General features: G+C 41.1%; 4 protein-coding genes across 4 annotated transcripts; 1 reads left to right on the plus strand and 3 right to left on the minus strand.

Annotated features, from left to right (window-relative positions):
- Positions 1–880: 880 nt before the first annotated feature.
- On the plus strand, positions 881–6,084 carry itm2ca (integral membrane protein 2Ca). Its single transcript, XM_071897259.2, has 6 exons — positions 881–1,181; positions 2,895–3,038; positions 3,262–3,450; positions 4,104–4,214; positions 4,460–4,610; positions 4,843–6,084. The coding sequence occupies exons 1-6, from the start codon at positions 1,089–1,091 to the stop codon at positions 4,932–4,934; spliced, it is 780 nt and encodes a 259-aa protein (XP_071753360.1). The 5' UTR covers positions 881–1,088; the 3' UTR covers positions 4,935–6,084.
- A 1,575-nt stretch (positions 6,085–7,659) lies between these two features.
- On the minus strand, positions 7,660–8,625 carry lpar5b (lysophosphatidic acid receptor 5b). The gene has a single exon (XM_071897320.2). The coding sequence runs from the start codon at positions 8,602–8,604 to the stop codon at positions 7,783–7,785; it is 822 nt and encodes a 273-aa protein (XP_071753421.2). The 5' UTR covers positions 8,605–8,625; the 3' UTR covers positions 7,660–7,782.
- Positions 8,626–10,188: 1,563 nt separating this feature from the next.
- On the minus strand, positions 10,189–11,237 carry LOC144539421 (lysophosphatidic acid receptor 4-like). The gene has a single exon (XM_078284349.1). The coding sequence runs from the start codon at positions 11,222–11,224 to the stop codon at positions 10,292–10,294; it is 933 nt and encodes a 310-aa protein (XP_078140475.1). The 5' UTR covers positions 11,225–11,237; the 3' UTR covers positions 10,189–10,291.
- Positions 11,238–14,066: 2,829 nt separating this feature from the next.
- On the minus strand, positions 14,067–15,244 carry LOC139910047 (lysophosphatidic acid receptor 6-like). The gene has a single exon (XM_071897244.2). It carries the CDS (start codon positions 15,221–15,223, stop codon positions 14,348–14,350), a length of 876 nt encoding a protein of 291 aa, XP_071753345.2. The 5' UTR covers positions 15,224–15,244; the 3' UTR covers positions 14,067–14,347.
- Positions 15,245–27,792: the final 12,548 nt, after the last annotated feature.

Here is a 27,792-nt window from a genome sequence, read left to right on the forward strand (position 1 = left end):
TGTGTGAGTCCTCAAGACACTATGGTGACTTATGTCAATTAATCATATCTTGTCAGTCATCAGTCACCTCCACTTGCCCCCAGAAATTCACTCCCTTTAAGTGGGTTAATGATATTAGATGCAGGGCCTATCAGGGTTTGGTGAATTGACTACCCATTGGGAAGAAATACAGCTATTCACAACATTGCTGGATTTTGGGATTATTTAATTGATTTAATGGATACAGTCGGCTAACAGTCGGTTACTGTGTGATTATCACTTCATAGACCCCTTCTACTTCTCACCGGTGGATACACATTTCATGCCGCCTCAGCACGCGGGACACACCGTTCACCGTGAGCTCCTTGCCACGATATGTTCAGGTATCGTATCGAGAGCATCACGCAGAACTCCAAAAGTCTCAATTTAATGTTGCTTTGATTATCGGGAAACTATTCTTCGCACACCTGTATCGGGAGACAGGTGTGTAGGAGAGGACTGGGACTGGACTATACAACATGCAAAGACACCCAGGTCTCAGAACCCAGACTTAATTCTACAATAAAATGTCTTAAATTGCAAGTTGTGTGCGGGAATCTCTTCGCATGCATTTATTATAGGAACATGTAGGCTAACTCACGTCGTAGAACACAACTTTAGCCGGCCTTTGCTAATCTTTGGGCTCTTCTGATAACTTTACAAGTACACGTGATCCACAAGCTCTTAATTTAAATAAAAACTCAACTTTTACAGTTGACACTCACTGCCACACCATTAGGCTACGAGGAGTTTGCGTTTACGATAAGCAAGACAACACTGACAGATATTTGAATGGAGTTTGGCGTCACTTTCTCTCCATACCAAGGACAACAGTTACATGTCGGGGCTAGCCAGGCGGCGGCGGGCTGGTCCTTTAAGAGCGGATTAAAAAAAACAAAACAGCAAACTTCCGGTAGATAAAGACAAAACAGATACATTGTAGCTACAGAAACAGCCCGGCGGTGGCAACAGAGCGACCCGTCGACGAGGTGAAGGGTTTTTTAGAAAGGTATCCTCACACGCAGGCGAAAAACAAACCCATCGCAAGCTGTCAAGGCTGCTAACAAGCCATGGTGAAAATCACTTTCCAGTCTGTCGCGGGACAGAAAGTGGAGAAGGAGAATGATGGCGACAAGACCGAAATTCTCATTCCCCATCCGACGGTGAGTATGGACGGCGTGTCTTGTTATTTCTATTGTTTGGCATCGTTTTTGCTGTGTTTCGACGTTTTTTTGTGTGTGTAATGTTGTGTGTTGCCCACCGTGTCCCCAGTGTGTGCCTGCCTGGCTGGCTGCTCTGTAGGGCAGCCTGCACCTGCACCATGGACGCAGGAGGGATGTTTTTTGACAGCGTCTATCGCCATTTGGCTGGAAACAAAACGAGACTGAGACGGTCTCTTCTCTGCGCCAGTGCGCTTATTGTTGGCTTTACATGCAAGTTCTTACATCGTGGAAATGTCTGCTCTTCGTTAACTGAATAGAAAAAAAATAAAAAAATAAATAAAAACATGGGTTAAAAACATATATGGGCAATGTTTTGGATTGAGTTGTTTTCTCGTGGCATGACCATTGATGGATTTTGTCCTTCAATGCAGATTTAAACAGCCCCTTAGCTTTAGCAAATGTAGAGTGCAAAAAACAAAAATGCAGAAGCACAGGCTGACAAAATGGCAGATGGGGTTGCTGTTGCTTGCAGCGCATGCAAGATCATTTTTCACAAGCTCTGAGGAGGCAGACCGGTCGAGTCCTCAACTTTCCTGTAGCAGCATCCCCACTCACCCCGACCCTTATCAAAGATACATGGCTGAGACCCAAAGATAATGAGCCGTGATAGGCGTCTGGGTAGGACGTCAGGCATGTATATAATATGATTCTGACAAGAGTATTGAGTATGACTTTGAACTCTGCTTTCTAGGCAGATCCAAATGTATTGAATAAGAGACAGGCAGACCTCATTGTGTGTCACGCTCTCAGTCGGTGTGAAAGAGCCTCTATCTCACACAGCAGGGTGGGAGAACACAAGGAACTGTGTCTCACAGAAGGGAGTATTAACACATACACGCTTGTCTGCGTGTCCTTATGTGTCCTCTCTTTCCAAATGCTGCTTTTCCCAGCAAACGATTGCATTTGGCCCATACATGTGTTACAACATGAAAAGCTGCATATACAGGACTTCATATGCGACACCAAAATACAAGGATGGACTATAGATCGCATGGAGCCAAGCCATTCATTTCAGCCACTGTGTTGTTTTCTTTCTTAAAAGATTTAGCATGTTCACACTCAGGGATTGTCATCCCTTTTCTTTGAAGTTTCATTGAAGAGCCTTTTCCCCATGCACGCAATCATGGCGTCAGTCTCCCTTTTATTTGTTTTCCTTCGCAGTTCCAGCTAAGAATAGCAGCCTTTGTTGTTTCTTTACAGAGCCTGTCATTATAAGATAATATTACCTGCCACAACCGTTCGGCAGTACGACTACAACAAGCACTGAGCCACTTTTCTGCGAGTAATTCTTTTTGTAAATGGAAGTGCATGCTGAGTGGCTACTATCTGTGTGTGTAGTGCCACCCAGCCCACACAGGTTGGGCGCGTGGCACTGGCAGATGGGCTGCGAGACTGGAGGCGGCTGGGAAGATTACTCACCGTCTCACTCAAGTTACCATTACCAAGCACTCCAGGCTCAGCACTAGTAATTCCTGCTTGAAATGTATGATTGCCATTAATATGAACTCCTACTTTGGCCGGGTCATTTTCATCTGCTCGTCATTGTGAAGATGAGTAAGCTAAAAGAATAGAGCAGTTGAGTTGAAGCTTCCTGTAAATACACTCTCTCTACCATTTTAGGTATTCATGTGTGTTTGTTTGTGTGTCTTCCAGGATGAGGAGGAGCTGGTCCTGCCGCTGCGGCCCAGGAAATCTCCCCTCAACGGCCTGTGCTGCCTGACTTTTGGCCTGGTTGTCTTCATGTCCGGTCTGGTCCTGGCCTCCATCTACGTCTACCGCTACTACTTCATACCTCATGTAAGACAGCAGGCCTCCTCACTCTGCTGTACCGTCTGCCACATGTGTCTCAGATTGGTCTTCGTCTTCTTAACATTGCACATAATTCAGAATGATTTACTGATTGTAGTGTAGGGTAATGAAATGGTGTTCTTAGCTTTTTGTCTGCATTACCACTTGATTTCAAGTGTTCTAGCTGTTGTGTTGACCCCAATATTTGTGAAATGTGTGTGTGTGTGCCCAGATCCCAGAGGAGAACCTGTTCCACTGCAGGGTCCTGTATGAAGACTCGGTGTACGCCCCTCTGCGCGGGCGCCAGGAGCTGGAGGAAAATGTCGGCATCTACCTGGACGACAACTACGAGCAGATCACCGTGCCCGTGCCTCACTTCGGAGGCAGTGACCCTGCTGACATAATCCACGACTTCCACAGGGTGAGAACAAACACACACACATACAGAACATATACAGTGTACACAGACATGTTCACATACCATATAGTGATACGCTCTCTGGAAAACCAGGTTACCTCAAAGAAATGAACAGGTACAAGTAGATTTTGGCCCGTAGATGAAATGTCCCAAGCAGTATTAGGGAAAGTTACTTTTAAAAGTAATTACTTTACTCAGTTACTTTTCTTAAAAAGTAACTAACAGTAACATTAACAGTTACTTTTCTTAAAAAGTAACTAGTAATGATACAAAGTTACTCTTTATTAAAAGTAACTCTACTAAGAGTACTTTTGAGTTCCCCACCAATATTTCTGTAGCAGTATTGCTTGTGCTGCCAAGCGTATTATCATGGTTTTAAAATGCAATGCAAGACTGTAGCTCTGTTTTTAAAACATTAAGCCATTCTCATTTAAATATCAAGCAGACTTGGATTGCGTTTTTTTTTTTCTTTTAGTTTGCGCTAAAAAAAAAGAAACAAAAGAAATCTAGATGTAAGAACATTCTACTTTAAAAAGGTAACTAATAACGGATTACAAGAATTGAAAATCTAACACATTAAGTTGCTAGTTACACAGGAAAGTAATCTGAGTACTGGTCCCCAGTAGAATGATTGCTAAGCTGCTTTTGTTGTCCAGGGACTGACCGCCTACCATGACATCGCTCTGGACAAGTGCTACGTCATTGAGCTCAACACCACCATCGTCATGCCTCCACGCAACCTTTGGGAGCTGCTTATCAACGTCAAGGTAACACTCAAACTTTCAGCATCTTTACGAGCATCCTTATAAGAGTAAGTGGAGCCGGACTTGAATTCTTCTTGAAATTCAAAGATTTTTTGAATCTTAGCTGTTTATTACAAAGTTCTGCAAGCTCGTCACATGAAATCCACATTTGACCGTACATCGGAAAAGATTGTACATCCGAAGGTTTCTGTTGGCCCTGTCCCAGTGAGATTACTCTTACTGTACTAGTGCCGTTCTGTCTCTTGCAGAAGGGAACATACTTGCCTCAGACCTACATCATCCACGAGGAGATGGTGGTGACTGGCAAAGTGCATAACATGCGTCAGCTGGGACCCTTCATCTACCGCCTGTGCAACGGCAAGGACACGTACCGCCTGAAGCGCCGCGCCACCCGCAGACGTGAGTTGGGGTTAGAGGTTTGGAGATGAGGGGGGGGATTGGCTAGGGCTAAAGCCTGGAAAGGTAAAGGTTGGAAAAGATCGCGAGAGCCACCTGATACATGGCTGTACGCTCTAGGATGGAGGGAGCGTTCGTGTTGCCGACTGCTCTGATCAGATGTGAAGTTCAGTACATACAAAACAAAGTTCCGCCGCTTATCTCGTCTCTCTGTCTCGCCCCGTTTCTCTCGCAGGCATCAACAAGCGCGAGGCGAAGAACTGCCACCACATCCGTCACTTCGAGAATACATTTGTGGTGGAGACGGTGATTTGCGATGAAGCGTAAACGTGACGGTTATCCATGCCAGCCCACCCACCCACCCAAAGGCACATCTCCAGTCACTTCTCCAGCCACTGTAGCACCCTCCCTTGGATTTACTTCTAGTCATGTCTGAGTTGCACTTTACTGGTGGTTTTGGTTTGGTGTTCTTTGTAAAAGATGTCTTTTTTTAATTTTATTTTTTTTAAATTTTATTTGAGTACCTGCTTGTTTGTTTTTTCTATTTTCCATAGGTAATTTCTACCCTTCAGTGTGTTGCAATACTATTCCATTGGTTCTATCATTGGATTTTCCATGTAGCGAAGTCCTTCAGCCAATAATGAATAATATTTTTGAGACTTCTCCTCTGGGGATTTATATGATGGTTACTGTCGTTAGGGGAGACGACTGTCTCCATGTGTTGTCAAGGTGACTGTACTTTTGTTTTTCCTCCTGCCCTGGAGATTACTTTGTGTCTCTTAGTTCCAGTAACACATCCAGCTGTGCAAGGCATGAAATCCTGTTTTTCAAAGCAAACATTCTCCACAGATTTCTACTATTATCTTTCTTTTCATGTTCTCTATTAATCTATCACTGCAGCCTCTTATGAATTCCGCCTTGCTTGCCTCCATCCTGTCCCCTTATCCTCTACTCTCCTTTCCCTTTCCTTCCTAAATAGCCTAGTCACAATGTTGGAGAGTTGGGGGAAGAGAACGGTGCATTGGTTACTTATGTGCCAATGTCTCAACAATGTAGTAGACATTATTGGGCATTAGACTTCATTCACTTTATTTGTGTAATATTCCATCATCTTGTAACAGGTGAAGACCCTTTATTTAGTTTTGATGCCCTCCTCACATTTTTCATTTGATTTTCTCTTTTCAAGGGGTACATATTGTCATTTTTTGCACATTCTTTATCAATGCATTTGTGAATCATTTTAAACTATTGTCTTTGTTTACCCTTGCATGTGTTTATCTGTAAGAAAAACAGCACTGTTAGAATGTTTTGTAAAACAACGTTTAAAGCCTTAGTCCAGAGCCAGAGACTGGACTAAAGTCATTACTACTGAAAGGGAACATATGATTATATGATATGTTAGTTAAACAAAACAAACTTTGATCTGTATATTTTGTCTGCTGATGAAATCTGTCTGTGATTAAAGTAGTTAAAATAACTGGGCATTTGTTGAGATGGTTCATTGTTTTTTTTTTTTTATAGAACAGTGATTCATGCTTTCATATTTCCTCAAGGCTATCACCGCAGCGCCATGAGAATCAACAGTCATCACTTCACGAGAAATTACTTTTCTACAAATGTCTGCTGTTTATTGACCAGTATATGCTTCATACAAGGAAGTCAAAGTTCTGATTGTATAATTTTATCCATAATTATGAATCTTAGACATAACAGCTGCAAATTTTCACACACCACAGAAAATATTTCTGACTACTCATGCCAACAAGATGGGAAACATATCTTTTTTTTTTGTATGCTATTGGAAATGCATATGTATCCAATACATGATTTATCTACCCTGTCTGACATGGCTTATGGCTTGCACGATGATGATGTGTTTTGAAATGCTTTTTAGCTAGCTGACTAACTCCCAAAACCTCAAATGTGCTGTGGGACTGTTGAATTTGTGCTTGTTTTCTTATGTCATCATCTTTATCTAGCTCTTGCATCACAACCCTTTTCCATAGTGCAGTGGTGTGCAAATTCACATCCTTATTGCGGGATTCCCAGTCTCAGCATCTTAGAGGTTATAGAAGTTGAACACTAGATGGACGTAGATGTTATGTTTCACCAGTGGCCTCATTGGACACAACGGGTGGAGGTAGTGTGTAAATATTAGGTTAATAAAAAGTAAGTGCTGATGTACAGTATATAATGGTATAATGCTAAATTGCATAACCACAGTGCCTAATTGCAAAGATTACTTTTGGATTGTTTCAAATCTGAGGCTGAAGTAATCTAGATCCTTACAGTCTGCCATAGGCTTATACAGATGCCCTTCCATCTGGCAAGGCTTAGGACTTGCAGGCTGCTGGCTCAAGAACTGAGATGCTCACAAACAACACAAACAGTCTCAGTCACATCACAGGATTTATAGCCTAAGAGACACAGGGCAGCCAAATGATTTTTAAAGCAATAAAAAAATTAGCAAATACAGATACTTAAGTGAAAACCATGTCCTTGTTATCACTCCAAACCATAACTGCCATGCTTTTTGCTTTTCAACTACCCAAAAACCATACTGGCTATTTAACATGGTAATCTTTCGGGCATACCTCAGTGTTAAATTTTGATGGCTGAAGGTGAAGGCACGACAAGATTCATCCAACTGCAGAATTGCATTGCAGTTACCTGCCAACTTCAAAAACACACTGAAAAAGCCAATGAGAGCAGTTATAACAAGAACTTAACTCCCATCTCACTGAGTCACTGAGATGCCTGCGGAGAGTCCAAGACACCATAGCAGTGGACTCACAATTTAGCCCCTATTAAGTTGCCTAACACAATTTTAGAACAAAAGTGTGAGCATCTGCAAAGTTTTACTCAGTGGCTTTGTTATAGACCCTGGTCGTGCTGAAGATAATAAAAATTGAATGAACACATATTTTTATGTGGCACTTTACTAAGCCCTGTAGGGAGATTCTCATTCACATTTTTTCACATTTTACTGAATTGAATGAGGTGCGAAAAGGAGCTATCATCATTGGCAACATTCCAAACTTTGAGTCAAATCATCCAATAAACCATTTAAATCCCACACACAAAGATCTATTTTGCTGAAAAAGCAGCAAATCACAATGACAGTAGGGACATTTGATGTCATCTCATCCTAACTCTTTACGTCCCTTGTCTTCACTCACTCTCTTGCAATGTCCACATCCTCTTTTTTCTTCCAGAAGGCATCCAAAGAAAAGTAATATAACAGTGGATCCAGACAGCAGTTCATACTAGCAAGACATATGGCTGGCTTGATGGCATTTTTTCCATTTTCAAGTATATGGGCCAATGACAGAGGCATGAAACAGATGATAAACATGATCAAGTTCATGGCAAAAATCAGCATGACATTCATCTTGTTGTTGACCCTTGCAGAGTCACTGAGATGCCTGCGGAGAGTCCGAGACACCATAGCAGTGGACACAACATTGACTGCCAGCATGGTGAACACTAAAACAGACTGTAAATAAGCCAACACTGGTATATACAGGCGACAGTTAGGAAATTCAAAACAGGTAGATGCACTGCAGTTGTTTAAACGTCTTGAAAAGTTGATGTTCTCTGGGACGTTCACTACCAACACAAGGATCCAAACGAAGGCAGAGGCTTTCCAGGCATTGGAGGTGGATCTCAGATGCCGTGATCTCAGCGGGTAAACCACTGCCAGCAGCCGGTCCACACCGATGAAGGTGATGAAGATGGAGCTGGAGCGCAGGTTGTTGTGGAAGAGCATAATGATCCACACACATGCCATAATGCCAAGGGGCCAGCTGCCTGTGGCATAAAAGTAGACTCTCATGGGCAGGGAGATCACCAGCAGCAGGTCTGAAAGTGCCAGGTTGATCATGAAGACGGCACTGGGGAATTTGAGGCTGTGGCGGCGTATCAGAGTCCACAGTGACACAGCATTGAGAGGCAGACCCAGCACCACGATGCAGCCGAAGACTATGGCATAGGCCATCTTACTGTCTAGCTCTGGACCATTTTCTTTCCAGGTAGTGTTCATCGTGTCTACCTGACAAGAAAAGCAATATCTGTGTATGCTTGACTGCATGCGTAGTTCGGCCCATCAGTCTTTATCTATGTGAACTGAGGTTAGGTTGTTCGCACGTTTTACGCAGTGGAAAGTTTTGAAACAGGAAACAAGGGTGACTTGACTCAGGAAGAGTAGCTCCACTGTGACATTAATGAATTGGTTTCCCTCCTCTCTCATTTTTGTTTCTAATAGATACAACTGGGATTTCGATTGGCAGCCTAGTTTGGTTGTAATTACTTGAGAGGCAGAAAAAAAGAAAGAATCATGGACAAGTTACCATGACATTTCCATCAATTTTAGGGCTATTTTAAAATCTCATATTGGTAGCACGTTCTATGAAGGCCATATCTATAATGCTTTATAAGCACGTTCATTGCATGCTATAATGCAATGAATACAGCAAGCAACGAACATTTATAATGTGGTCTATAATGCCATGTAAAGGCATTATAGACCACATTATAAATGTTCATAATCATTCATGACACCTTTATAAGGGGGATCATTATGTATGTATTATCATGACTTTAGGTCAGGGTACAAGCAGCACCAAAGAGGCAGGTGTAGTAACTGGAGTTCATGGCAAAATCTTGGTAGAGTGCACATTTACGTACAGCTCTCCAAAACCCCTCTTTCTTTCTTTCTTTCTTTAAAAGAAATTTAAGTAAATTAGGTCAATTAAGTAAATAAAGTAAGAATTGTATAATTAAGGCAAAATTTTAATAAAATTTCAAAACAGGGAAAAGAAGAAGGAAAAGGACAACAGGAAAGTAATTTTAAAAAACACAAATACAAATACAAAAATATATTAAAAGTTCTTTTTTTAATTGTTGACCGTTTGTAAAGATTTTATAAGATATTCAAATTACATTAGAGATACATTAAGCTTCGGCAATTCCTTTGAAAACCTTTGTGTGAATAAAATTTAGCACAAAACTGGGAGGAGGGAAACCATTTGTAATGCAGAAAGTAAGAAAATGTATTCAAGCTTATTGTAAAAAACTGCGTTAGAAAGCTGTAAAACACTTATCACTGGCTTAATGCACACTTGGCAATGCGTTTCAAGTCAGTACTCTTCCTCAGGCAGAAATGAGCTGCTGACAGAACATTTAGCAGCAAGCACAATAAAGTTAACACAAGTTTCACTAAATGTGTTCTTGTAAACCAAAAGCACTTTTCACTAAAACTTCTGCTTTGCAAGTCTCTTCTAAGTGCAATACCGGTACAGATTGTAGATATGACCACACTTTGTCCTGTTTGTTCAGGAAACTGATATGTCTTACTTGGTGCCAAATGTTACTAATGGAAACTTAGACTTACAGCACTTAAAAACAGTTAAACATGAACGTATGAAAAGTAGACACACTTGTTTAATTGATACATTGTTGAGCATTGCTTTTAATCCAAAGCTGGTATCTTTAAATGTTTTTGAAGTTAGCATCTGAATCCACATAGATTGTATTCTAATCTTGAACCTCATACAGTGGATTCACACTGCACTTAAATTTTATTCAAGTCCAGTCATTTTCTGTGATTTCCACACACAAAGAATATATTTGCTTATAAAGTGGAACATCACAATGACAGCTGGGACATGCCATCTTATCCTAACTCATCCCCTTGTCTTCACCCACTCTCTTGCAAGTTCCACATCCTCTTTTTTCTTCCAGAAGGCATCCAAAGAAAAGTAATATAACAGTGGATCCAGACAGCAGTTCATACTAGCAAGACATATGGCTGGCTTGATGGCATTTTTTCCATTTTTAAGCATGAGGGCCAATGACAGAGGAAAGAAACAGATGATAAACATGATCAAGTTCATGGCAAAAATCAGCATGACATTCATGTTGTTGTTGACCCTTGCAGAGTCACTGAGATGCCTGCGGAGAGTCCAAGACACCATAGCAGTGGACACAACATTGACTGCCAGCATGGTGAACACTAAAACAGACTGAAAATAAGCCATCTCTGGTTTATACAGGTGACAGTTAGGAAATTCAAAACAGGTAGATGCACTGCAGTTGTATAAACGTCTTGAAAAGTTAATACTCTCTGGGACGTTCACTACCAACGCAAAGATCCAAACGAAGGCAGAGGCTTTCCAGGCATTGGAGGTGGATCTCAGATGCCGTGATCTCAGCGGGTAAACCACTGCCAGCAGCCGGTCCACACCGATGAAGGTGATGAAGATGGAGCTGGAGCGGATGTTGTTGCGGAAGAGCATAGTGATCCAGATGCATGCCATAATGCCAAGGGGCCAGCTGCCTGTGGCATAAAAGTAGACTCTCATGGGCAGGGAGATCACCAGCAGCAGGTCTGAAAGTGCCAGGTTGATCATGAAGACGGCACTGGGGGATTTGAGGCTGTGGCGGCGTATCAGAGTCCACAGTGACACAGCATTGAGAGGCAGACCCAGCACCACGATGCAGCCGAAGACTATGGCATAGGCCATCTTACTGTCTAGCTCTGGACCATTTTCTTTCAGGGTAGTGTTCATCGTGTCTACCTGACAAGAAAAGCAATATCTGTGTATGCTTGACTGCATATGGCAATGGTACAAACCAACTCTGCCCTCCAGTCTTTATCTATGTGAACTGAGGTTAGGTTGTTCATACGTTTTACGCAGTGGAAAGTTTTGAAACAGGAAACAAGGGTGACTTGACTCAGGAAGAGTAGCTCCACTGTGACATTAATGAATTGGTTTCCCTCCTCTCTCATTTTTGTTTCTAATAGATACAACTGGGATTTCGATTGGCAGCCTAGTTTGGTTGTAATTACTTGAGAGGCAGAAAAAAAGAAAGAATCATGGACAAGTTACCATGACATTTCCATCAATTTTAGGGCTATTTTAAAATCTCATATTGGTAGCACGTTCTATGAAGGCCATATCTATAATGCTTTATAAGCACGTTCATTGCATGCTATAATGCAATGAATACAGCAAGCAACGAACATTTATAATGTGGTCTATAATGCCATGTAAAGGCATTATAGACCACATTATAAATGTTCATAATCATTCATGACACCTTTATAAGGGGGATCATTATGTATGTATTATCATGACTTTAGGTCAGGGTACAAGCAGCACCAAAGAGGCAGGTGTAGTAACTGGAGTTCATGGCAAAATCTTGGTAGAGTGCACATTTACGTACAGCTCTCCAAAACCCCTCTTTCTTTCTTTCTTTCTTTAAAAGAAATTTAAGTAAATTAGGTCAATTAAGTAAATAAAGTAAGAATTGTATAATTAAGGCAAAATTTTAATAAAATTTCAAAACAGGGAAAAGAAGAAGGAAAAGGACAACAGGAAAGTAATTTAAAAAAAACACAAATACAAATACAAAAATATATTAAAAGTTCTTTTTTTTAATTGACGTTTGTAAAGATTTTCTAAGATATTCAAATTACATTAGAGATACATTAAGCTTCGGCAATTCCTTTGAAAACCTTTGTGTGAATAAAATTTAGCACAAAACTGGGAGGAGGGAAACCATTTGTGCAGAAAGTAAGAAAATGTATTCAAGCTTATTGTAAAAAACTGCGTTAGAAAGCTGTAAAACACTTATCACTGGCTTAATGCACACTTGGCAATGCGTTTCAAGTCAGTACTCTTCCTCAGGCAGAAATGAGCTGCTGACAGAACATTTAGCAGCAAGCACAATAAAGTTAACACAAGTTTCACTAAATGTGTTCTTGTAAACCAAAAGCACTTTTCACTAAAACTTCTGCTTTGCAAGTCTCTTCTAAGTGCAATACCGGTACAGATTGTAGATATGACCACACTTTGTCCTGTTTGTTCAGGAAACTGATATGTCTTACTTGGTGCCAAATGTTACTAATGGAAACTTAGACTTACAGCACTTAAAAACAGTTAAACATGAACGTATGAAAAGTAGACACACTTGTTTAATTGATACATTGTTGAGCATTGCTTTTAATCCAAAGCTGGTATCTTTAAATGTTTTTGAAGTTAGCATCTGAATCCACATAGATTGTATTCTAATCTTGAACCTCATACAGTGGGTTCACACTGCACTTGAATTGCATTCGAGTCCATTCATTTTCTATGACCAGAGAAATGTAGGCATATATTGACCACAGTTTCTTTATTTTTCAGTGCTAAAAAGTTGGTGCAGCTGAACTTCTCTCAATAGTAGCATGATGATGTCCTTGCTCACAGTGTGACCACAGTGTGATAAAAACACACATGATCTGACAAGAGAAGTCAAACATTTTGGTCTTTCTGTTCAAGGAAATAATTGAAGATTAAATGTGATTGGGGTATACACAGGCCCCCAGCACTCACATCTCTAAAAAGGTCTTCAGGGTGACAATAATTGTGGAGGAAACTGTATATCAGAGACAAAATGATGAGAAATACTGGTCTAGCTTTATTTGTAGAAAATGTTTGTTTGCAAAAAACAAATATGCATATATCTCCAGGCAAAATGAACACTGCCAACAAATAAGCTTACCAACACGGATGCTACAAGCAAATCAGGCCACATATAAAAAACACAAAAATAAAAACTACCAAAAATAAGAACTCAATGATTTCAGTCAATTGCAACCTCTTTACTCAGTGACGACTAAAGAGCTATTTAAAATTTCTTGTGTTTTTCAGTCGTACTAGAGTCAGCTGACTCATGCAACTCAGTATGAAGAAATTACACTTTTTTATAGGTAGGCTACCACATAACTTATTGCATAATGTCACCTGTACCCTATGCTGTGCTACATTATATGACAGCTGTGCTACATTATACGACAGCTACAGACTAACTGTAATTGTCTGGGGAAACTGAATGACACTTTACATGAGACAGGGTCCCTGTACATTTCCATTCCTAAATCCATTTCCAAACCTGAATTTCTTTGACTGGACAACAGCAATAACATCCCAATATGTAAAAATGACACCGGGGTCTAACACTACCTCACATTAAATGTCCATGTGTACCACGAGTGAACAACAGGATTTTCCCCTACATTTCTTAAGATTCATGCTTTTCACTTTTCACACTTTTCCAGACCTGCAAAGCATAACAACCCTGAGGAAATATTTAAAATGTAATGTCTGTTAGCTAACTAACTGACATACTGTAAGCCGAACTCTTTGATTAATGTTAGCCAGCTGTTAGCTAACTGGCATAGCTAGTGTGGTACTAGCCTACCTCTCTCATTATCCCTGACTTCTGTCCTGCCTTTGACATTACCTACTCTTCACTCCATAAAGAACTTCCTTATGTCCAGACTAGGCAAGAATTTCCTTATGTCCAGTCTACAAAAGAAAGACAGCTAGCTGACAGCCAAATGAAGGAGCTCAAAATAAAGCTGTCTATTGTTGTTTTTATTTTTATTTATTTATTTATTTTTAAGTAGTCCAACCATAGCAATAGACCTTTCTCACAAACATGGCTGACGTGCTTCTGCATTGATCGGTTCTCACAACTGCTGTTAAGAAGCCAACTTTCTGTCACCTCCTTCTTCCAGAAGGCATCAAAAGAAAAGTAATGTAACAGTGGATCCAGACAGCAGTTCATACTAGCAAGACACATGGTTGGCCTGATGGCATGATGTTCTCTATTTTTAAGTATAAGGGTCAATGACAGAGGCAAGAAACAGATGATAAACATGATCAAGTTCATGGCAAAAATCAGCATGACATTCATCTTGTTGTTGACCCTTGCAGAGTCACTGAGATTACGTCCCTTGTCTTCACCCACTCTCTTGCAATGTCCACATCCTCTTTTTTCTTCCAGAAGGCATCCAAAGAAAAGTAATATAACAGTGGATCCAGACAGCAGTTCATGCTAGCAAGACATATGGCTGGCTTGATGGCATTTTTTCCATTTTCAAGTATATGGGCCAATGACAGAGGCAAGAAACAGATGATAAACATGATCAAGTTCATGGCAAAAATCAGCATGACATTCATCTTGTTGTTGACCCTTGCAGAGTCACTGAGATGCCTGCGGAGAGTCCAAGACACCATAGCAGTGGACACAACATTGACTGCCAGCATGGTGAACACTAAAGCAGACTGAAAATAAATCAATACTGGTCTATTCTGCTTACAGTTAGGAAATTCAAAACAGGTAGATGCACTGCAGTTGTTTAAAATTCTTGAAAAGTTGATGTTCTCTGGGACGTTCATTACCAACGCAAAGATCCAAACGAAGGCAGAGGCTTTCCAGGCATTGGAGGTGGATCTCAGATGCCGTGATCTCAGCGGGTAAACCACTGCCAGCAGCCGGTCCACACCGATGAAGGTGATGAAGATGGAGCTGGAGCGCAGGTTGTTGTGGAAGAGCATAATGATCCACACACATGCCATAATGCCAAGGGGCCAGCTGCCTGTGGCATAAAAGTAGACTCTCATGGGCAGGGAGATCACCAGCAGCAGGTCTGAAAGTGCCAGGTTGATCATGAAGACGGCACTGGGGGATTTGAGGCTGTGGCGGCGTATCAGAGTCCACAGTGACACAGCATTGAGAGGCAGACCCAGCACCACGATGCAGCCGAAGACTATGGCATAGGCCATCTTACTGTCTAGCTCTGGACCATTTTCTTTCCAGGTAGTGTTCATCGTGTCTACCTGACAAGAAAAGCAATATCTGTGTATGCTTGACTGCATGCGTAGTTCGGCCCATCAGTCTTTATCTATGTGAACTGAGGTTAGGTTGTTCGCACGTTTTACGCAGTGGAAAGTTTTGAAACAGGAAACAAGGGTGACTTGACTCAGGAAGAGTAGCTCCACTGTGACATTAATGAATTGGTTTCCCTCCTCTCTCATTTTTGTTTCTAATAGATACAACTGGGATTTCGATTGGCAGCCTAGTTTGGTTGTAATTACTTGAGAGGCAGAAAAAAAGAAAGAATCATGGACAAGTTACCATGACATTTCCATCAATTTTAGGGCTATTTTAAAATCTCATATTGGTAGCACGTTCTATGAAGGCACTATAAGCACATTCGTTACGTGCTATAATGCATAAGGCATTATAGACCACATTATAAATGTTTATAATCATTCATGACACCTGTATAAGGGGGATCATTATGTATTATCATGACTTTAGGTCAGGGTACAAGCAGCACCAAAGAGGCAGGTGTAGTAACTGGAGTTCATGGCAAAATCTTGGTAGAGTGCACATTTACGTACAGCTCTCCAAAACCCCTCTTTCTTTCTTTCTTTCTTTCTTTCTTTCTCTTTTTTAATGTAAGAAAAAATGAAGAAATGTAAGTAAATTAAGGTTAGGTAAATTAAGTAAATAAAGTAAAAATTATATAATTAAGGGAAAAGTTTAATAAAATTTCACCACAGTGAAATAACAAGGAAGAGAACAAGAAAGTATATTTATATTTTTTATAGTTTTTTTTTTAAGATATTCAGATTACATTAGAGATACAATAAGCTGTGGTAAGTCCTTTGAAAACTTTTGTGTGTGAATAAAATTTAGCAAATAATGGGAGGAGGGAAACTACTTGTAATGCAGAAAGTAAGAAAATGTATTCAAGCTTAGCATCGTAAAAAGCTGTGAACACTTATTAGGCTAGCAGGAGGGACCTTAAAATTTAGAGATACCCCTACCGGAGGTAGAACAAAACACAACAATGTTTTTTAGCATCCCTAGGGCGTCCCATAAATGAAACAGATTCTTGTATAAAAATATTTTACTGCAAAGCAGGTTAAATTGGTCCACATTTTGATACACCCCACCAACAAAAAAAGGTGCAAAACAAAGCCAATCTGTATGGGACTGCTTGCACATAAACTCATGTAGATTTGAATCAGAAAGTCAGAGAGCAGAACTTGCCATACTTGTAGTCAAGATGTATCTCAACAGACAAAACAAAGTAGATGTGAATAGCTTGATGTATGTTGGATAGATAGATTCATAAACATAGACTTAAAGTAGGCGAAGACAGAAAAAAATGCACTCATATACTTTTTAACATCTCTTCCATAATTTGTCATTGAAAGACAAATGAGGGCTTGTTGGATAGGTGTGATTGTACTGAATCTGGCAATACCACTTGTGTAATTGTAGCATGCATTGGCAGTGAGACCATCAAAAAATGCCTGATTGGCATTGATCCTAATTGGCTGTAGTCTGTGCCATTCATTTGTATGGGTTGAGAAGACAAAAATGCAACATATTTAGAGCCATTGTTGCCATATTAACACATAATGTGATATAATGTCATCATGAACAAGATAAAACTGACTCTAATATAAGCCTTTCATTATCTGATATGGGTCAAGACAAATAGGCCTAAAACTTAAGGTATTGAAGAAAAAGTATAGGCCTAAAGTAAAATTGCTGATGTATTATGCTTTTAAATGCAGCAGACAGATTTAGAGAAAAATGTATAAATAAAATAAAACTAAGTAGAAATTAAGTCTCCCATCTCCATAAAATAATATATAGAAATTATGCTAAAAAGTGTTGTGACAGTAGCATAGATTTAATGATTGATTGATTAGCCATGCCTTGCTTGAGATAACCACACTACTGATGACTTAAGATCAGAAATGCAACATTTTTATCTGAGTAATTTTTTTGGCAAGCACTTGCAAAGAAATAGTCCACCATAAATTTGCAGAATTTATGTTAGATTCGTCTTCATGGAACTTTTGTGAGCTTTCATAGGTAAGTAATTTAAAAAACAAGGTGATGTGAAAATGCTTGGTATAGCATAGCACTAGCTTAATGATATAATAGCCTAGCTTAAATAGTAGGTCATTGCATCCCACTAAGAGTTGCATGACATTACCATATATTTTGATAATTGCATAGAATAGAATAGAATTGCAAGAAAAATATGTTTTTATATATATTTGTTTTAATATATATTAGGCTTCGCCCCCTGGAGGGCAGCGCTATGCCACTGCGTGGGCCTCAGCTCGTCTCCCCATTGTCTTTAAGGGGAAAGAGTGGGGTGGCTTGCACACAGTCAGAGTGGATACTGAAGATAATAACCAGCAGTTACAGACTTCAGTTTGCCACAGCCACACCTCCGTTCAACGGGGTGGTTTATTCCCGGGCAGAGGGGGCGTCGGCCCGCATCCTACAGGAGGAAATCTCCTCACTGTTGGAAAAAGAGCCGATAATGAAAGTACCACTCAAGCAGAGCTACAGCGTCTTTTACTCGAGATACTTCCTGGTGCCGAAAAAGGGGGGTGGTGGGATTCGGCCTATACTGGACCTGCGTGCCTTAAACAGGCATCTCAGTAAATACAAGTTTTGTATGCTCACACATGCATCTCTGCTGCGTTTAGTACGTCCAGGCGACTGGTTCACTTCCGTCGACCTGAGGGATGCATACTTTCACATCCCGATATATCCTCCACACAGGAAATATCTGAGATTTGCATTTCAGGGCATGGCATACGAATACCTGGTGTTGCTGTTCGGGCTGTCTCTCAGCCCGAGAGTGTTTGTGAAGCGTACCAAGGTGGTTTTAACTCCGCTCAGGTAGCGGGGGATCCGCCTGGCCACCTACCTGGATGACTGGCTAGTGCTGGCACGGTCAGAGCGGGAGGCTACGGCTCACACACACGTTCTGATGACTCACCTAGTCGATTTAGGCTTTAAAGGATAAGGCTGGTGTTTTTTAATGCATTGCTTACCGTCAACAAATCCTATGAAAATAACAAAATCAGCAATGATTTTGTTTTGCCAACAAGTCTCGTCCATGTAGCCGGTGCCCAATGCAGCCTCATGTCCCAGCAGCCATAGAACTCCATTGTATTAAAAAAACTATTAAAAACACGTCAGAGAGCCATGCCGTTGCTCTGGCAAGCATATTTCATCATCACGATGCACCTGGCCGGCTGACTTTTTCCTCAAACAACTTAATAAGCCGGCTGTAAACACTTTGCGATCTCAAGAAAGTAGTTCCGTAGCACTGAAAATAGTCCCCGGCATAATGAAGAATTTGTTCCCATTTGAATTTGATTTGGTAATAACTATAACAGCCTGACTTTTCGTGGTAACAGTTTTTTTAAAGCGATTTTTAAAATTGAAACTATGTCTTTGTGAGCTGTATTTCAAGGTTTTTAGCTTACAATTGGAGCCAATTACTTCTGGGTTGATGGCTAAAAACGATATGTAGGAAGTCAGAAAGTAACGGGAGTAGAGCAAACGCATTGTTGATTTTGTTATTTGCATAGGATTTGTTGACGGTAAGCAATGCATTAAAAAACACCGGCCTTATCCTTTAAAGTGAACAGGGAAAAGATTTAATTGACTCCCAGGCAAACCATTGCTTTTCTGGGGCAGACTGATACTGTGGAGCGATACGCATCTCCTTTCCTTGAGGGCGACGCATGTTCCCGGGATTCAGAACCAGGAGCGGATCTGCTATCCAGAGGCAATCCCCTCTACGGGGAGTGGCAACTGCACCCAGCTGTAGTGAATCAGCTTTGGGAGCGGTTCGGCAGGGAGACGGTGGATCTGTTTATATCCAGAGAAAACGCACAGTGTCAGCTGTTTTTCTCTCTGCACGACCAGGACGCACCGCTGGGAATAGACGCGTTAGCGCACACCTGGCATTGGCTTTGATTCCCCCCACTCTGTTCAGGGTGAGGGAGGACCGATTGCGGTTAATCCTGATCGCTCCTCACTGGCTCTCAATGCCATGGCTGGCAGAGGTGAAACATCTCTGCAGCCAGCCTTGGCCCCTCCCGTTATGCAGGGACCTGTTGTTGCAGACGTGCAGGTAAATATTTCATCCTCACCCGGAACAGCTCACCCTGGGTTACTCTGAGCACTGCAGGGCTTCCCCAGAGTGTTGTAAATTTCTCGCCTGTGAAGCTCGTTGCTTTCCAACCTCCGCCGTTCAGCTTGTTGTGTCCGGTGCGCGCTTTACGCGCTTATTTGGATAGAACTGGTGGTTTCAGGAAAGGGGACCAGTTGTTTGTGTCTTGGGCTGCGTCCTGCAAGGGTAAGCCTGTCACAAAGCAGAGGCTTTCTCACTGGATTGTGAGGGCTATTGCACTGGCCTATTTGAGCATGGGTCTACAGGCCCTGGCTGTTTACGCGCACATTCTACCAGAGGTTTGGCTACCTCCTGGGCCCTGTTTAGAGGGGTCTCTATTCAGGATATATGCGCCACAGCTAGCTGGTCCTCGCCTCTCACTTTTGCAAGGTTTTATAAGTTGGATATTACTGCCCCAACTATTGCTCATGCTGTTCTGAGCGTTGGCTCTGAGGCGGAGCAGGTTGGGTGATCTGACACCTGAGTGTTGGTGGTCAGTCTTCGAGATAAACTCGTCTGGCAATACGGGAGTCTCCATATCCCATAGTGAGACATCGGAATGAATGCTATGAAAGAGAACTTTAGGTTACTTGCGTAACTCCAGTTCTCTGAGTAGCATGAGTGAGATGTCTCACCGGACCGCCCTTCTTGCTGCTGGGGTGAAGCGAGAAGAGGTGTGCTTTGGTGTGAATTGGTGTATTGATTCAAGTGCCCATAGAAATGATCAAACATGTGATGAGGATCCATCATTAAAGGCCTGTGTGTAATCTCAATTTGTCAAGATCTTATTGCACATTATTATTATTATTATTATTATTATTATTGAGTTTGGTAGCAAGACACTCATCAATGACTTAAATTCAATGGGCCACTGTGTATCCTATGATGAGGTTAGGCATTTCAATATCATTATTTCAATAAAGGTACTCACTGATGTTTCAAACTACTTCAATTGCAGATTCATGTTTGCATTAGGCCTATGTATTCCATACCATAAATGTGTTAATATTTCTTTTCCACAACAATGCTGTTGTTGCATTTTTGTCTTCTCAACCCATACAAATGAATGACACAGACTACAGCCGATTAGGACACCTCAGACATTTTTTGATGGTTTTCACTTACAAAGCATGCTACAATTACACAAAAGTTCCATGAAGACGAATCTAACATAAATTCTGCAACTTTATGGTGGACTATTTCTTTGCAAGTGCTTGCCAAAAAATTTACTCATATAAAAATTTTGCATTTCAAGATTCAAGATTCAAGATTACTTTATTTGTCCCTAGGGAAATTTGTCTTGGACATAAAGGCTGCCACATAAAAATACATACAATTATAGTGCAGTAACAGACACAAAGTGCATAGCACAAAACAAGTGCAGACATAAGTGCATTCAAGTACATGCAACACAGCCCTTAAGCCTCAGCCTCTTAAGTCATCAGTAGTGTGGTTATCTCAAGCAAGGGATGGCTAACCAAACTCTCATTAAATCTATGCTAATGTCACAACACTTTTTAGCATAATTTCTATATATTATTTTATGGCGATGGCAGACTTAATTTCTACTTAGTTTTATTTTATTTATACATTTTTCTCTAAATCTGTCTGCTGCATTTAAAAGCATAATACATCAGCAATTTTACTTTAGGCCTATACTTTTTCTTCAATACCTTATGTTTTCTTCTTGACCCATATCAGATAACGAAAGGCTTATATTAGAGTCAGTTTTATCTTGTTCATGATGACATTATATCACATTATGTGTTAATATGGCAACAATGGCTCTAAATATGTTGCATTTTTGTCTTCTCAACTCATACAAATGAATGGCACAGACTACAGCCAATTAGGATCAATGCCAATCAGGCATTTTTTGATGGTCTCACTGCCAATGCATGCTACAATTACACAAGTGGTATTGCCAGACTCAGTACAATCACACCTATCCAACAAGCCCTCATTTGTCTTTGACAATGACAAATTATGGAAGAGATGTTAAAAAGTATATGAGTGCATTTGTCATAAAACCCAATTTTTTTCTGTCTTTGCCTACTTTTAAGTCTATGTTTATGAATCTATCTATCCAACATACATCAAGCTATTCACATCTACTTTGTTTTTTCTGTTGAGATACATCCTGACTACAAGTATGGCAAGTTTGAGAGCTCTCTGACCTTCTGATTCAAATCTACATGAGTTTATGTGCAAGCAGTCCCATACAGATTGGCTTTGTTTTGCACCTTTTTTTGTTGGTGGGGTGTATCAAAATGTGGACCAATTTAACCATCTTTGCAGTAAAGTATTTTTATACAAGAATTTCATTTCATGTTTCATTTATGGGACGCCCTAGGGATGCTAAAAAACATTGTTGTGCTTTGTACTACCTCCGGTAGGGGTATCTCAAAAACTAAAGGACTTTTTGAGGCTCATCCACTAGCCTATATCACTTAATGCACACTTGGCAATGCGTTTCAAGTCAGTACTCTTCCTCAGGCAGAACTGAGCTGCTGACAGAACATTTAGCAGCAAGCACAATAAAGTTAACACAAGTTTCACTAAATGTGTTCTTGTAAACCAAAAGCACTTTTCACTAAAAGTCTTTTCTAAGTGCAATATTGTAGATATGATCACACTTTGTCCTGTTTGTTCAGGAAACTGATATGTCTTACTTCATGCCAAATGTTACTAATGGAAACTTAGACTTAGAGGCTAATCTTGAACCTCCTACTGTGGGTTCACACTGCACTTGAATTGCATTCAAGTCCATTCATTTTCTATGACCAGAGAAATATAGGCATATTGACCCCAGTTTTCCTTTCCAAAAGTTGGCTGAACCTTTGTTGATGTTAGTATTACACAGGATCCTCCAGAGCAGTCACAAGGTTCTGTTGGTGGCCCCGAACTGGTCAGGGAGAATGTGGTTCCCCCTGATTGCAAGCTCCTCGAGGGGGTGCCTTGCTGCCTCCCCAGGAGGCTCGACCTCCTGTCCCAGCTGCAGGGTCAAATATGGCAGCCACACCTGGATCCCCTGCAACTGTGGGTTTGGCCTCTGAGGGGCCAGAACTGCTTCTAGGTGCCTGTGACCAGTCAATGGTTCAGACCGTCCTCGACTCCATTGCACCCTCCACCAGGGCTATATATACCAACAGGTACGTGGAACCAATTGGTGTCATGTGAGGAGATACCTGAGCGTTGCTTTGTACCAATTATTCTTGGGTTTTTGCAGTCCTGGTTGGACAAGGGTCTTTCATTTTCTACACTGAGAAAGTTTACTTAGCTGCCATTACGGCTTAGCATATGTGGGTAGACAATCAGCCTGTAGGTTCTCACAGTCTGGTCAGTCGTTTCATGAGAGTCTAGTCTAGTCTTGTTTATTTGTATAGCCCCTTATCACAAGCATGTCTCAAAGGGCTTTACGTAGCACCACATACATTATGTCATATACATACTACATATATATCTACACACATCATATAGGTTACATACTTCATATTAGGGGTGTCATGATTTCGATTCTAAATCGAAAATCGATCGAAATGAGTGTTCGATTTCGACCTTCGAAATCACAAGCAGGTTCGCAATTCTCCCACTATTTTTTTCTCTCCACCCCTGCCTAGAAAAAACAACATTTCAATGACGACACAGCGTAGCTGCTAGAGAGCATGTACCAAAAACTGAAAATCAAGTTATCAGCTTTGTTTTATATATACTTCAAGTTGTCATCGATGAACCGGAACTGGAAAATACTGTATATCTGGTGACACTGAGACGTTTGATTTTCCCCGGGTTTAGTCGTCCTCCAGCGATAAAAATGGCTTCGCCAGCTAAGCGTCACGCTTTTAAAACCTTCTGCAAGCTGTCAGATTGTGCTGTGAGACAGAACCTGACCCGCCGTATGTAGTGGAAAGTTACGAAGACATTGTGAGTTGAAGTCTTTTGATCGAAATCGCTTGTTCTTGCTCGATAAAACAAGACACAAGATCACCTTCACTAAACAGCGGGACCTACCTGCTCTCACCGCCGGAGACGGACGCTGTTTTCCGGGAGGCAGTGCGCCGAAGAGTCGGTAGGGAGGACAGGCCGGGTCGCAGCAACTTTTATCCATATAAGTTTGGCGACTTTTTCCATATTTGTTTGGCGACTATTATTGTCTGATCTTATTACTGTGTGGGCTGAAGCGCTGGAGGTTTTGTATGTATTTTGAAAGCTTATCGTTAGCCAAGATAGGAAGGATCTGATATGTTGTCACTGTCACTGTCACAATGTTGACATTGAAGTAAGGAGACGCCCTGAATCGCCTTGCCATGTATTTGGTAGGCTACCAAATTAAAGGGAAAGTTGTGTTTTTTTAAATGGAAAAACTTTGAAAAAATTTGACCATATGGCCTTAGTGTGGTACATTCCAAAAAAAAAATATGGCAGTTATATCACACTTGATACCATCTTTTTAAAGAAGAATTTGAAAATAAAACCAATGATCTGTTGATCTTTACAAATCAAGACTGATAGTCTAACAATGGCATAGCCGTCAGTGCTGAAAAAAAAAAAGTTTAAATCGAAAATCGAATAGAATCGTGACCTTAAAATCGAAAGTCAAATCGAATAGTGGATTTGGAGAATCGTGACACCCAATCGCGCCGCCATATGCGACTAGCAAGGGGTGGCCAGAGGGGGCCACGGCCACCCTGATACAATCGCTGGCCCCCCCACTGGCCCCCCCACTGGCCCCCCCTCGCTAGTCGCATATGCATAATATGCTTCTGAGTAGGCCTATGCATAATATGCTTCTGTCTGATATTTTACATTAGGTAGCCTACTATTAATTTAAATCAATAATGTATATTTTTCATAATAGTTCATGTGAAAGAAAATAACAAATGCATAGCCAGCCAGCCACTTTTGACCGTCCGTCACTGCGTCAGCTGACGCGATCTCGCTCAATACTGGACCAATTTCAAAAATTGTTGTCCCCCCCCCCTAGTCACTTAGACACAAAAAGTTGGGAAAATAGGGTCCAGGTTGAAAAATACCGAAGTTACCCTTTAACAAAATGGAAAGGAAACCTTCCAAAAAATGAAAAGGGACAAAAAATAAAGGCCCGTGAAGCTGAGGCATCTCGTGCAAGCTTGTGCCCCATGTTTGTGAACAACCACGCTTACACAGAAGGGCCAACGCTGGACTTTAGAATCTAGCAGTCCATGTTTGAGACTTACTAAGTTAAGTTGATTTTATTTTTTTCTTCATATATATCTTGGCTTTATAAACCCATATCTTGTATTGCATTGCAGCAGAACCTGTTTTTGTCCAGCTGCTTTTTGCCACACAGTAGACTATGTTGCCAGAATTTCCTCCCAAGTTTAAATTGACTGTGTTCAGACTCAAGGTGTAAGTGAATACCAATGAAAAACAGCAACATGCTGAAGCTGTTTTTGCTCAGAATGTTAAATGAGATCAGGACCTTGGTCAAAGCCAAATGGCAATGGGTTCATAAACAGTAGAAACAACATAGCCTTTCTTGCTTATGTTCAGAGGCTGAAGAGCACAACTGGTCCTATTTTGCTCTCACCTCCTTCATTGTATCCTTCCTGGTTGCTACTTGCTCCTCAACTCACCAACAACACTGAAACATGAAATAAAATCAGTTTTGTGTCTCCGGCTGGCCTCTCTTCTTATGCTAACATGAATTCAGCTTGTAAGCAGCATGATGTTAGATTAGATTAGATTAGCCTTTATTGTCTCCCTTAGGAGAAATTTGTCTTGGGCATTCGAGAGAACACAGGTGACGTAGCAGCACACAGCCTCTCCATATACACACAATATATCTGTATACATGTACAATCAAACTACAGTTAACATTCAGTAACACAAACAGATCCATATACACCAGATATATTGCACAGATGCCCTACACCAAGATATTGCACATTCCCCCAATAAAAGCCACAACGTTTGAACTTTGGTAGTTCCTTGGGTTGTGTAGCTTCCTGGACATGATATAACCCGCAAATCGGCGATTCTCTATAAAAAACTAGTAATCCTGCTGAAATGTTTTTAAATGAATTGCTTATGTTTATGTTATTAAACCGGTCTGAAGGATTTCAGTGTTACACTTGTTCAAACTGAAAGGTTTAATAACATAAAGAGAGCGACTCTAGTTTTTTTAATATATTGTCAGAACCTGCTTTGTTCACACTCGCAGTGTGCTAAAAGTGTTCCCTATTTCACCATATAATGGTGGTGAATGGAGAGAGAAAAAAACGGAAGATTGAAATTTTTCGGTCCCTGTGTTAGTTGTCATGCTGTGTGCAAATACTTTCCTTCTGTTTAATTGAGGCATGAAAAGCCAATGGGAAATCAGACAGCGAAGCAATCTACCTAGAAGTGATGAGACGGGTTCTGGATTTGTCTGTAAAGCCAGAGGCGCCAGTGGCAAGGAAAAAACCTTGGGAGGAGCCAGGCTCTCTGGGGGAAACCCATCCTCCTGTGGGCAGGCTGACATCCGGTCGCTCCTTCGCCTTGTCACTGGGCCACCGGACGCGCTGGTAGACCGTTCCTCCTCCTCCACCTCGATCTTAAACTTCACCTCCACCTTCATCACCTGCAGAGGGAAGACAGAGAGAGGGAAACTATACTTACCTGCGGTCCTTCTTCTGGATCCTCTTAGGTAGCCTGAAGCACAGCGTTTGGGTCATCGGCAGTTCTCGGCCATGCGCCGTCAAGGCCCAAGAGACTGCGGCTGATTTCGCTGATTTCACCAGCTGGTTTGTGTTTGGTTCGGATGAAAACCTGCAGACTGTCGGGCCTCGATGACACATGGTTGAGAACTGCTGGTCTAAACAGCCATCCCGCTCGCTGCAGGACCACCCCACCGACCTCAGCCTCTTCTGCTGCTGAGAACACACACAACACACAAGTACAGTTTTAGCGGATTTCATCAACATTAGACAGGTGACATCCAGAATCCTTTTCAAGACTGTCCTTCTGAACTTGAATCTGACTAAGAAATCATGTGGACTGTGAGATGTGTGTGGGTTTGCAATCTGGGGAAATTCAAAGAACATCAGTGTTTGTGGTGTTTCTCTATCTGTCTCTCCCACATCATATATTTGACTTTAGTGCAGGATATGATGGTGCTGTGCTCTTCACAGAAGAGGATGTACGCTGTGCGCTGCCACAGGTCACAGACAGACGTGCCGGTCGTCTCACTGACCCTCTCATCATTATAAGAGAGCCAGCAGTCTGTCCAGTCGCCTGCCTCTCCCTCTGAATAGGCCCCGTCACTGATGTCATGTGCTGAGAGGAGAGGACACACTGTTACACGGGACATCTTAAGAGACTCACCTACTCACTACTCATACTGTGTGTATGTGTGTGTGTATTTTCATAGGCCTGGATGCAGTGTTTTAAAACCAAGGTTGGAAAAAATACCTACTCAAGTGCAGGTATTGTTAGTTTGCTGAAATATTACTTAAGTAAAGGTACAATTATTGCTGTAAATGACTATGACTATAGGTAAATGACTATGACTTGGTGTAAATGACTATGACTATGACTTGAAAAGGTTTCTAAAGTCTTGACCAAAGATCTTGTGTTTGTGTAAATGACTTAGATTGAAAGTGATGAGATTTGTTCCACTAGACAACTGAATTTAAATTTTGTTTTCTGAATTTGTATGGAATGACTGAATTTATTGAAGCTGAAACTGGTTATAGAAATCAAACTCATGATGCTCTTACCAAGTTTTTATCCTATTAAAACCATATTGCATTGAAAAGTCCTAGATATTAGTTTTCTTTAAGATATTAAATTGATAGTGGACCCTTGATTTGTACTGACTTGACTTGCTGTTCTACATTTAAACTTGATACTGACTTGGGACTTAAGACTTGAAACTTGCTCACACCTCTGGTTTTACAGGAGCTCAGTATTTGCTGCAGCTCTTATCAGAGCTCAGGATGTGGGTGGGTTTGTGGACACAGCTCACGTAGAGGAACATTACTTCGCATGAAAGATCTGATAGAGACTGATAGAGACATTTGAGGCTGTAATGGAGGATTGTCAAGATGCTTGTCTTCAGCACTCTGGGGAATGTCTGTTCCTCTTGGGCTGAAGACTCTTAATGCCTGTCTTCACATACATAATGCAGGATTTACAGAAGTTACACCAGCAACTTCTAGTCATTCATTTTTATAGAACTGTTATACTTTCAAAATGTTTTAAGTGTTTTGAGGTATTTGTAAGTTCCAAAAATATGTTTTCAGTCTCAATGGCCCTTTCATGAATCCCCCCTGAGCAGATACTGTATAAGTTACTGTATAAGTTTTAGTCCAATTTTAGTCTGTG

This window comes from Centroberyx gerrardi, chromosome 6, assembly GCF_048128805.1.
Source record: "Centroberyx gerrardi isolate f3 chromosome 6, fCenGer3.hap1.cur.20231027, whole genome shotgun sequence".
Classification (NCBI taxonomy): domain Eukaryota; kingdom Metazoa; phylum Chordata; class Actinopteri; order Beryciformes; family Berycidae; genus Centroberyx; species Centroberyx gerrardi.